At 32.0% G+C, this 13,174-nt stretch overlaps 2 protein-coding genes across 2 annotated transcripts; both read right to left on the reverse strand.

The window, feature by feature from the left end:
• Positions 1–5,100: 5,100 nt before the first annotated feature.
• LOC135582477 (uncharacterized) lies at positions 5,101–6,451 on the reverse strand. Its single transcript, XM_065177704.1, has 5 exons — positions 6,077–6,451; positions 5,882–5,946; positions 5,732–5,792; positions 5,467–5,613; positions 5,101–5,355 (listed from the first exon to the last, which is right to left on the reverse strand). Exons 1-5 carry the CDS (start codon positions 6,351–6,353, stop codon positions 5,237–5,239), a joined length of 669 nt encoding a protein of 222 aa, XP_065033776.1. The 5' UTR covers positions 6,354–6,451; the 3' UTR covers positions 5,101–5,236.
• Positions 6,452–7,373: 922 nt separating this feature from the next.
• LOC135666138 (pentatricopeptide repeat-containing protein At1g09220, mitochondrial-like) lies at positions 7,374–9,410 on the reverse strand. The gene has a single exon (XM_065177703.1). The coding sequence runs from the start codon at positions 9,339–9,341 to the stop codon at positions 7,827–7,829; it is 1,515 nt and encodes a 504-aa protein (XP_065033775.1). The 5' UTR covers positions 9,342–9,410; the 3' UTR covers positions 7,374–7,826.
• Between the last annotated feature and the right edge of the window lie 3,764 nt (positions 9,411–13,174).

Raw genomic sequence — 13,174 nt, forward strand, 5'->3', positions numbered from 1 at the left:
GACCGGGCAAAAAAATATTAGGTAAATAACTTTAGCATATATGAGATTAAAAGAGTTTTACGATAATTGGGTTAGCCGGTGGAAAGATCAACCTAGAGTTCCTTATAATAGTTAGAATTAATTTTGATTAAGAAATTTATTATGGTTGATAATTAGATAGATTGTGTTCCATAAGGAGAAGAGGGATAATGTTCTGCTTCAATTATGAAAGAAGAGGGAGAAGAGTTGAATATCTCGTTCAAGAATTTTTTTTTTTATCTAACCCGTAGGAATTAATAGAAAAGATAAATCCCCTATGATACATCTGACTCGGTTATTGATAGAGTGAATAGATATGTTTTTTCTTGAAATCTCTTTTCCATCCAAAATAAATCAAAAAATAAATTTTTATTCAAGAATGAAATCTTATTGGAACTATTTATATCCGGTTCATACTTCAAAACCATATTACATCCTGAATTTAAAGAAATATGATGAATTGAGATAGCATTTTGTATATTCATAATTATTTTAAATGTATAAATCATTTTTTATTTTTGATCGCCTAAAAGAGACAAAAAAAAAAATTTCTTTTAATTTTCGATCTCTAGTAGGCCAAATAATGCCTTAGTAAGAATAATTACTTAGTTAGATTCCTAGTTGAGAAAAGAAATATAATCGTTTCAGACCCATTATCGGTAGTGTAAATATGAGATCAATTTGAATGTTCTTACAGAAGGACATCTTGCTTGAGGTAAAGTATTATACTGAAAATCAAGAGAGAGATCTTCGTAGATATATTTTTATAAAACTTTTCATGTTTAATTTTCTTACGACATTGTCATGAAGATCTTTTTTTCTAGTGTCAATTTGATGAGATTAAATTTAGTCATCAATTCGACTTGAGAAAATTACTTTGAATTTGTACGTTTTCTTAGTTCTATTATGTTTAGAAGAGAAAAATTATTAAGTATTTAGGATTTGGATGATGGAGAATTTTTTACATAGTGAAAAATATGTGTATCATGTGTCCTTTGTCCTACTTCAATTTGAAGGCGAAAGATAATCGTATTTTATCTCTCATTCCACGAGAAAGCTATATCAAAAGTAAAGCTCTAACTCTTTTGGTAATTATCTAAAGGATGAGTTGCAGATATACAAAGATGAGTGTATCCCTAACCTATAAGTTATAAGAAAGCCTAATCATGGCGTGAGAAATACTAGATAAAGTCATTTGTACTCTGAATGCAGTCATGTGCTCCATAGGAACGATACTTTAATTTAAAAAAAAAAAAAAAAAAACTTAAAAAACGAAGGGAATATGTACACCTCTTGCATCATCAGTTGGATGAAGAAGGACTAGATTCAGAGATTGACTACTTATTTGTATTAATTCTACTGTCAGATATTACATCTCATGTTGTCTTTAGATTGGAAAGATGAAAGCTAGAGGGAACTTACTCCTCTTGCATCGATTTGGTGAAGAGGAACTTGTCCGTTCTGAAAATTCACTTGGTCGTGTTCCGTTTGGAGTTAGATATTGTGTCTCAAATTGTCAAGATGCTTGTCCATCTATTATAGTTATTCGTGCAAGATAAGACTTGGTGACTTGGTCGTGTTCCCTTTGAATCAGCCTCAAGACGTTTCTCCATTTGTTATAGTTATTTGTGCAAGGTAAGATTCCTCTCATTAGTTGAGTATTCCTCAAATTCAAACTAGACTGTTTGGGGCCAAATTCTAACCTAAAATTTGTTAGGAAGTTCAGAACTTATTCCATCATGATTTGCATACATACAGCAAGCATTCAACACAGTAAAGATTCCAATAAAATAGAATATATATATATATATATATATATATATGTATATATATATATATATATATGTATATATATATATATATATATGTATATATATATATATATATGTATGTATATATATATATATATGTATATATATATATATATATACATATATATATATATATACATATATATATATATATACATACATATATATATATATACATATATATATATATATACACATATATATATACATATATATATACACATATATATATACATATATATATATACATATACATATATACATATATATATATATATACATATATATATACATATATATATATATACATATATATATATATATACATATATATATATATATACATATATATATATATATGTATATATATATACATATATATATATATATATATACCGGATAAAAGTTTCACAAATCAATATAGGTTAATTGGTATAACATACTTACAATAGAAAATATAAGTAGAAAAATATAAGTAGAAAAATTATTAGGACTAAATGATGAAATTTTAAAAATGATAATATATTTTAAGAATAAGATGGAAAGGGAGATGACTTAAAACTTAACACTTAGTTGAGAATAATATTAATATTAATTGGACTACGATGACTAATAAGATTAAGAGCTTAATAAATAAGATTTTTGGTGAAACTAAAGGTAGAGGTATGACCTTAAAACAGAGGCGATGGTAATGCGAGAAAGTTCAAAAAATAATTTTACTAAAAGATCATATTTTAAATATTGATAAAATTATAAAAATAAGAAAAAAATTAAAAGATACAAAGAATCTAAAAAATGCTAAGAAAACGATTAGTATGACAAGATATAAAACATGATAATTTTAATAGTAAATTAGTTATTAAAGATGATCAAATATATATATCATATTTAGTTAACATTACATGCATTAAAGATAAAGATCAAAGAATATTGGTTAATGATAATGAGATTAAGGAAAGATGATAAAATTATTTAATGGATATTCCACATAGCATTTAGATTTAATGATAAATAATAGTAATAGATTTAATAATTATAGAATTATTTATAAAATTAGAGTTAATAAAGTAAAATATATATTAAAGAAGATAAAAATAGCTAAGAGTGCAAGGGCACGATGATATCCCTATTGCAGTTTGAAAATATTTAGGGGATAAAAGAATAGCTTGACTAACTAGCTTGACTAACTAGTTTTTTAGTGTCAATTTATAAAAATAAGGGTAGCATACAAAATTATTCAAATTATAGAGGAATTAAAATCATGAAACATGCTATGAAACCTTAAGAAAGAGTTATTGAAAGTAAGATAAGGCTTAAAATAAATATCTCTAAAAATCAATTTAGGTTTATGCTTACAAAATCAACTATACAAGTTATTTATTTATTTATTAATATAATTAATGAAAAATACAGAAAGAAAAAGAATGATTAGCATATGATTTTTATTAGCATAGAGAAAACCTACGATATGATTCCTATAAATTTATTATGGTGGATTTTTTTTTTTTAAATGTGTATCTAATAATTATATTAATGTTATTAAAGGTATGTATAATAATGTAACTACTAATATTAGAACTATAGGGAGAGTTTCTAGTGAGTTTCTCATTAGTATATGATTACATCAAGTTTTTACCTTTTCACATTGATATTAGTGAGTTTCTTATTAGTAAGTTTCTTACTAGTTACTTACATGATAGACCTCTATGATATATATTATTTGCTAATGATGCTATCTTAGTTGGTAAGAGCCGAAGTGAAATCAATTATAAACTTAGGTCATGAAAACAAGGTTACAAACTAAATATTTTAGATTAAATATGATTAAGACTGAATATATAAAATATAATCTTAGTGATTCAATAAATAGACAAGATAATATAATTAAATTGAATGAACAAAAAGTTTCTTTAAATAAAAGCTTTAGGTATCTTAGATCAAATATTCAATAAGACAAAAGGATAGATGAAGATATTATTCATAGTGTAAAAATGAAATGGTTAAACTGACAAGAGCTATTAGGAGTCTTGTGATACTTTTGAAATTAAGCAGTTTATATATACATGTATATATATATATATATACATGTATATACATGTATATATATATATACATGTATATACATGTATATATATATACATGTATATACATGTATATACATATATATATATATGTATATATATATACATGTATATATATATATACATGTATATATATATATATATACATGTATATATACATATATATACATACATATATATATACATATATATACATACATATATACATGTATATATATACATATATACATATATATACATACATATATATACATATATATACATATATATATATATATACATGTATATATACATACATACATACATACATACATACATATATATATACATACATATATATATACATACATACATACATATATATATACATACATATACATACATACATATGTATACATATACATACATATATATTTATACATATACATACATATATATTTATACATATACATATACATATATATACGTACATATACATATACATATACATATGCATATACATATATATATATATATATATACATACATATATATATATATATACATACATATATATATATACATACATATATATATATATATATATATACATATACATATATATATATATATATATATATACATATACATATATATATATATATATACATATACATATATATATACATATATATATATACATATATATATATGTATATATATATATATATACATATATATATATATATATACATATATATATATATATATATACATATATATATATATATATATATATATATATATATATGTTGTCGAGATGAAAATATTAAGATGAATATGTAAAGTTATTTAGAAAGATAAAAAAATAAATATTTTTATTCGTGAACAATTAGGTATCACTTCAATAAATGATAATATGAGAGAAAATTATTTAATATGATATAAATATTTACTGAGAAGATATTGAGATGCGATAGTCATAATAAATAAAATAATTAATGTTAGTGATACGAAGAGAGATAATTTTTTTAAAAAATAAAAATTTAAGTATTCTAAGTTTTATTAAACATCTGACCATATATATATATATATATATATATATATATATATATATATATATATATATATATATATATATATATATATATATATGGAAACATGAAGAATATATTATATTTGTCACTACCTAAATCCGAAAACACATCAACTTAAAAAAGTACGCGTTGTGTCGATAGTAACTCAAATATCATTTAAAGATGAAGAAACACTTATATGCGAGCATGCCACTGCTGAGCCATTGCAATCGATCTTATGTCAAGACTCATTGCAGTCGTCGCTGCTCAGCTACTCTCCGTTTATTGTTGTCTCAGCCTTGGTTTCGATCTCAGATTTATCGTCTCCTTCGCCAGTGACATCCTCCTGTTCGATTTTAGAAACACGAAACATGGCCAGATGCGTATCTCCTGCATCGATCACAGACGTCGAGCCTCCATGAAGCATCACAAAGGAGTTTGCATGCACTTTGACTGATGAGTAAGTAATGCAATGAAACGGAAGCTTCTGCGTGTGATTACCAAATGTTATGCAAGACCCCGGCGGCACAGTCGTCACTGCGCCAGGTCTGAGCTTCTTGTCATCGATGTAAGTCCCATTGGTGCTGTCCAAATCCGTGATGAGCAGCGTTCCTCCCTTCTTCTCCAGCCGTGCATGCACACCGGAAACTGTTCGACGATTTGACTCAAACGTGAGCAGTCTTGTGATCAAACAAATTGAACTGCGAACTTGATGTAGGTTGAATCTTGATATTAACAGAATAACAGTTGTTGTAGTTAGGGACACCTGTAGCAACTGGAATTACCATATCAGCTTTGTCTGGAAGACGTCCTACGGTGACAGCATCCTGGGCAGTTGGATATGATCAGTTCTATTTGCTGAGATAATGAACATTTTTGGCACCAACTAGTCGTCTAATCCAGTGAGAAAACATACCGAAGCTATTACGAATGCATCAGGAAGTGGGACTTTAAATCCAATGTGTCTTGAATCTCCATCACCTGCAAGTTAATTCTTTTCAGAGGATGAGTGCTGTCTACTGCCTAACACTCGGCTCAACCAGCTCTCATCTGACAAAGTCAACATTGCTGCAGTAATACCTCTACTGAGAAAAGGGAGAGAGTGACACACCTACTGGTTGAAGAAGCCATCCCTCCGGCGAAGAAACGGAGGAGCTTTCAACGGTGGCGGACCTGGGAGCAGTAATACCTCTACCCTTCGGTGTTGCAGGGAGCAATTGCTTGATCTGCGAGCTCTGAGAGCAGAGAGGGGGTATGGAATATGTGGACGAGTTGAATGGTATCCGATGAAAGAGAGAGGGAGACGGCAGGGAAGGAACACAGAGAGGCCATTTGGAGCTGGAGAATGCTACAGATCGTGAGCCTGCTGCCGCTGCCATTCTCTCCATCAGGATGTGGTTTTATTGCAGATTGAAGGGGGCAGAAAAAAAAGAGTTAAGAGATCCATGGAGAAGAATGGATAACTCTGAGACAGCTGCAATGATTCTCCACCAATCGAGAGATTTCCAATGTGTGTTAAGACAGCGCACGCGACCGAGAAGAACCTGCCGTCGACGCAAAATGGCTTAGGTCTCCTTCTTTAATGCCATAATTCCATTACTGTCCATTGCGTAGCAGAAATGTCAGAATTTAATAGACGTTCATAGTCAATTTAATAGATCTACTAACATTAATTTGAATTTTAGTATTTTTGATTTAATGATTAGATTTATCAACTTTATGTGAACTAAGATGGTGTTCATTTAACGAGATGTTAAAATAATTAAGTGAACTATCAAAGAAAAAAATATCATCCATGCTCATTGATTATTATTTTTTATTTTTACTTTTATGCAAATATTAAGAAATCAAGACCTTCGAAACAACTAAGTACCTTAAAGGAATTGATCCATACTTCATTAATTTGAATTTACTTATATTTACATTAAAATAAATATAAAAAAAATTATTTGGAAGATCTTAAATTTTGAAGAAATCATGGGACAAGATAAATGATGGCTATGATTAATAATTAACAAACAAAGATTGCCTATTTATGTTTTTACTGACTCATCTCTTGCAATCATGTCACTTGGGCTAATTACATATTAGCTCTTGTAATTAGATACCTTTAGCCTCTCGATCCTTATACTTTCAAAAATTATATTAAGATCTCTATACCTATGAAAATGAAACATTTAATCTCGTTTCTCCTCACATCGTTGGCTCTATTAACAAAAATATTACATGATTTATCATTGAGCATATGTTGATTATGTCTTACTTTAGTTTATTATTTGAGCACGTGCAATATTTTCGTCAATAAAGTCGATGACATGAGGAAAAACAAGATTAAATATTTCACTTTCGTAAACATAAAGATCCCAATATAACTTTTGAATGTGTTTGAACTTTGATACTAAAATAACTAAATATAAGAGATAATTTGTAATTCGCCCATTGAAATTCTAATACCGTAACCCCATTTGACAACATCAAAGTGCCAATTGATTACATAATACAGAACAACAACTCAACTCCATTAGTATCACTTTTAGTCTTAAATTTGTAATAATGTATAAAATTTAACCACACACACAGAATCCAAGTAACCTAGTCCATTAGATTTATCTTCCAAATGCTGGTTGGACTTGAGACCACATTCAAACAGAGCCAAGCATTTGCACAAACTTGAAATGCAGCTAATTTTCGGATAACCTAGATCAAACACCTGATTGAAGCCAACCGCATCATGTCTAAATCAATCTATTGCAGGAGAAGGGGGCATTTGTCTCATTTCTCCTGTAAAATTGGTTGATTCATTTTTCCTACCAAACCAAGAATAAAATCTTTCACCATGTAAATATGTTATTTTCTAAGTTTCAAGTAATCAAACTGAGACCAGGAACCTTTGGAACATTCCTTTCATCCATCAGCCTCCTCACTCCCTCGGCATCATCAAACCTACCAGCCTCAATAAGCATATTAGACAAGACAACATAGTCTCCACTATAACCCTTTTCCAATTCCATTATCCTCCTCATCACCCTTTCACCAATTTCCACCTCACCATGCTTGCTGCAGCCACCCAGGAGGGTCCTCCACACAACAACATTCACCACCATTGGCATCCCAGCTATCATATCCTCTGCCTCTTTCAACCTGCCTGCCCTTCCCAACAAGTCAATCATGCAACCATAGTGCTTAATCTCTGGCTCGATGCCGTAATAATACACCATGCTGATGAATAACCTCAATCCTGCTTCCACAAGCCCCCCATGATTACAGGCATTCAACATGCTCAGGAATGTCACTCTATTTGGCTTAAAGTTTCGGGTCCTCATTTCGTCGAACAGTTTCATGGCCTCATTCGCCATTCCGTGCATTGCAAATCCAGAGGCTATCGAAGTCCACGAAACCAAATTCCTGCGGCTTCCCATGTGCTCAAAGAACTTGTATGAATCCTCCATAGAGCCACACTTCCCATACATGTCGATCAGAGAATTCTCGACCCGCACATCCAACAAAGAAAGGCCACGCTTCTCGGAATAAGCATGCAACGCTTGCACCTTATCGAGAGCTCCGAGACTAGAGATGGCAGGAGCTATGGCTAGCACCGTGATCTCCGTTGGCATTAAACCTTCTGCCATCATCTGGCGGAACAGATAGAATGATTCAAGTGGTCGGTCAGCTCGGGTGTACCCATCGATCAAGCCGGTCCAGGAGATCACATTGCGGTCAGGCATTTGACTGAAAAGCAATCTAGAAAAGGCGAGCTCGCCCCAACTCGCCAATGCGGTAATCATGGCGTTCCAAGAAACGGAGTTTTTGTTGGGCATTTCGTCGAACGCCCTCTTAGCTTCCACCAAAGAGCCACAAGTCGCGTACATATTGACGAGGGCTGTATCCACATAGACATTACAAGCTAAGCCTTTCTTGACTGTGAGGCCATGGAACTGAGCACCGGCACAGGGCTGCGACAAGTTAGCACAGGACTTGAGGAGGAAGGAGAAGGTGAAGGTGTCAGTGGGGAGGGGGTGGCAGCAGCAGAGCCGTTCCATTTGTTTGTAGAGATGGATGGCTTCCTGGGGGAAGCAGCCCAGCGCGTAGTGCCTGATGAGGGTATTCCACACTCTGATGCCAGTATGGTCCATGTGGTTGCGGTGGAGAGCGGTGATGACGAGTACGGAGTGCACCTGGAGTGACGGACCTCGCTTCGGCTGGTGTTTGAGGAGGACAGAAAGAAGCAGGTCGTCGACGCGGGCCGGGGGCAGGAAGGAGGGCATTGGAAGGAGCATGGTTCGTGCAGCAGAGCTGCAGTGGGAGATGGGAGAAGAGGCGCTGAGAGAATGGTGGACAATTCTTGGGGTGAAGGATGCCTTGGTGAACCATGGCATTGCCCTTGAGGTGGATGGCGTATTGCCCCTTCGAAAGAGAAGGAAACAAAGGCTGGTCCACTCATGGATTTGTCTTGAAAGATGTAGTGGTGAATTACTTGAAGACTATATATATATATATATATATATATATATATATATAGTGATAATAGTGAATAATAAACATTAAGATAGGTAAGGATAAATATTGCATACATACTACAATACCATTATGACGGTAATTGAGTTGGTGAGACTTGAATTGTCGATCATTGAATTTGAAGTCTAAAAAAGACAGGAAGGAAATGATAGTCTAAAATCATCGTTAAATAAATAATTTTTTTATTCAAATAGATATGTTCTTTAGAGTAAAATTAAATAAGTCTCTTTAATATATATAAATAGATCTCATCTCATGTATTGATTCAATAAAAATTTGAATTATAATTTTTTATTCATTTGACACAGATAAAAGAAAGAATTAAAAAACCTGAAAAGTTAATTGTTCTTGTAATTTGAAATACTACTATTATTATAAGGAGTGATCATTATATAAAGACGATTGTCGCTAAAGCCAATGTAAATATTTTTTTTTTAATTATATGAGAGTTTCTAATTTGTTATAATTTGTTTATATAAACCTTACTTACTTATGATATGATATTTTTTTCGACCAATAATATTACCTTGCAATCTTCAACTCAGCCCACTCAAATATGATAGCTCGTTAGCATATTCCCTACATAAAGTCAAAGCTGTTTCAAGGTGCTTTTCTTCATGAGTAAGGAATGCATTAAAGGAGTTGGTTAGAAGTTGTAAAACACAATTTTGAAATTTCCTATGAAGGGTTATTTCATGCACTAGTACTTATTTTGGTATTTAGGGCTTAGAAAGGACTTCAGAAACTGATGATATTTTGACAGAAGCTCTCTTGGAGTACTCCCTTAAACTCTATATCTCTTGGATGTGTCCTTGAGTGATGAGTCTTTTGTTTTTAGTTTTGTATCCTCGTTTATAATCCTTGGGATGGCGAACTTTCTGTATCCCTTTGTGATTTTAACTTAGTGGTGAGCTATTTTTCGATCTCATTTAAGTTTTATCGTAAGTTCATGCATTTTCTATTCAAAACACTCATTATAGCAAATACAACTATACTGCCACTTTTCTCCTTGTTTACTGTGACTTTTCAATCCGAAATACTCATTCCAGCAAATACAGTTTAACTATCGGTTTTCTATTAAAATCTATTCTGCTTTACCCCCCACCACCCCACCCCACCCATTCTATATCACGTCAGTATCAGTTTAGTATCATATCTAAAGGCTAGAGATTATGGCAAGGCGGAATGGAAAAGATATAGTTGATGAAGGTGGCAACCATGAAGATGATGCTAAGTTGTTAAGCCTACAACTACGAAGATTGCTACGTTGTCTATAAGAAAAAAATAAAATAATTGAAGAACTTTGAAGTAGAAACAATCAGCATGAAAATGATATCTATGAGTTTACTTTTGAAGATGATACACCTCCTCTTCTAAGGGAGTCGAGAATATGTCGGACAAGAAATAGAGTCCAAGATGAGTAGCAGAATAAATATAAACCAAGATTGGAGATTCCAGAGTTTGAAGGTAAAATAAATGTTGATAACTTTATTAATTGGCTTAATATAGTAAAAAAAAAAATTATTTTCATGAACCACCATAACAAAAGAATGTCAAACTTGTGACACTCAAACTCAGACGGAATGCATCTTTTTAGTGGGAAAATCTGAAGAAACAAAGAGAACGTGAGGGGAAGAGTAAAATTGTGACATGGGAATAAATGAAAAGAGAGCTGAAGAGAAAATATTTACCTCACAATTATAGGCAAGAGATCTTTCTCAAAATCCATGATTTCAAACAAAAAGATCTTAGTATGGAGGAGTACACTATAGAATTCGAAAATCTGATGTTAAAAGGAAAGCTTGTGGAACCGGAAGAGCAAACAATTTCAAGATACTTAGGAGGTCTGAAATGTGAGATTGCTAAAGTGGTTCAACTGCAGTCATATTGGTCTTTAAATGATGTGAGCAAGTTGGCTTTAAAAGTTAAAAAGCTACAGAAGTTTAAAAAGAGTTCTCGATATGGTTCAAAAGAAGGCTATACAAAAGGAGGAAGTTTCAAGCCTACTATCCAAAGTAAGGTGATATCAAAAGTGCAAGAAAAGGGTGAAGAATCTACGGGCAATAAAAAAAACACCTAATCCTTCTACCCCAAGTGGCCAAAAATGCTTCAAATGTCATGGTTTTGGGCATATTACTTTAGATTATCCAAATAGGAGGATTGTAACTTTGGTTGAAGATCATAGTGGAGGAGAAGATGAAGCCGACGATGAACCAAAATATGATGAAGATGAGGAAGATGTTACTTATGCAAATCATGGTTTGTCTATTATATTGCAATATAGCTTACAAGTGTCTTATGTGGCCGATGATGAAAGTTGGGTGCGAAAAAACGTGTTTCACACTAAATGCACTTCTCTTGGCAAGGTGTGCTTGGTGATTATCGACAACGGCAACTTTGAGAATGTGGTATCTTTAGAGATGGTACAAAAGCTAAAATTGGACACAATACCTCATCCACATCTATACCAATTATGTTAGTTGCAAAAAGGAAATGACATCAAGGTAACTAAAAGACGTTTAGTTTTGTTTTCTATTAGCAAGTATTATAAAGATGAAGTATGGTGTGATGTTGCTCCAATGGACGCTTGTCATTTGCTGTTGGGAAGATCTTGACATTATGATATATGATGGCTATAAACATACTTATTCTTTTAAGGTGAATGAAAAGAAGATTATCTTAGCTCCTTTACAACCTTCTGAAATTAGTGCACCAAAGAAGGAGGTTAGCGTTTTTATGTCTTATGGTGAATTCAATGGTGAATTAGACAAGGGTGTTCCTGTTATGGCTCTAGTAGTACTAGAGGCAAATGAACAACATAAGGAAACACCAGCAATAATGAAACTAATTCTGGAGGAGTTTCAAGATGTTGTACCAGAAGAGATTACTCATAGACTTCCACCTTTGAGAGACATCCAGCATCACATTGATCTTATTCCAAGGGCTATTCTACCTAATAAGGCAGCATACAGAATGTGTCCCAAGTAGCATAAAGAACTTCAAAGGCAAGTTGATGAATTGGTGAAAAAGTGATTGATTCAGTAGAGCATGAGTCCTTATACAGTCCCAACCTTGTTGGTGCCTAAGAAGGATGGATCTTGGAGAATGTGTGTGGATAGTCACACCATCAACAAAATCACAGTAGACTATCATTTTCCTATTCTAAGGTTAGATGATTTACTTGATTAATTATATGGTGCTTATATTTTCTTTAGAATTGATTTGAGGAGTGGCTATCACTAAATAAGAATGAGGCCCAAAGATGAGTGAAAAACATCATTTATAACTAGAGAAGGCTTATATGAATGGTTGGTTATGCCATTTGGGCTATCTAATTTTCCTAGTACTTTTATGAGATTTATGAATCACATACTTAAGCCATGCATTGAAATATTTGTTGTAGTTTACTTTGACGATATATTGGTGTATATGAATCATTTGAAAGAGTTCTTTCTTGTTTTGAGACAGCAAAAGCTTTATGCTAATCTAAAAAAGTGTGATTTCTTTACTTCTCATATTGTATTTTTGGGATATATTGTTTCAAAAGATGGAATCATGATAGATCAAAGTAAGGTAGAAACTATTCTCAACTGGCCAACACCTACTTCATTGCATGATGTGAGGAGTTTCCATGGCTTAAATTCCTTTTACAGAAGATGCATCAAGGGTTTCAGCTCTATTATCGCTCCAATCA

Source organism: Musa acuminata, unplaced genomic scaffold, assembly GCF_036884655.1.
Source record: "Musa acuminata AAA Group cultivar baxijiao unplaced genomic scaffold, Cavendish_Baxijiao_AAA HiC_scaffold_1074, whole genome shotgun sequence".
NCBI classification, from domain to species: domain Eukaryota; kingdom Viridiplantae; phylum Streptophyta; class Magnoliopsida; order Zingiberales; family Musaceae; genus Musa; species Musa acuminata.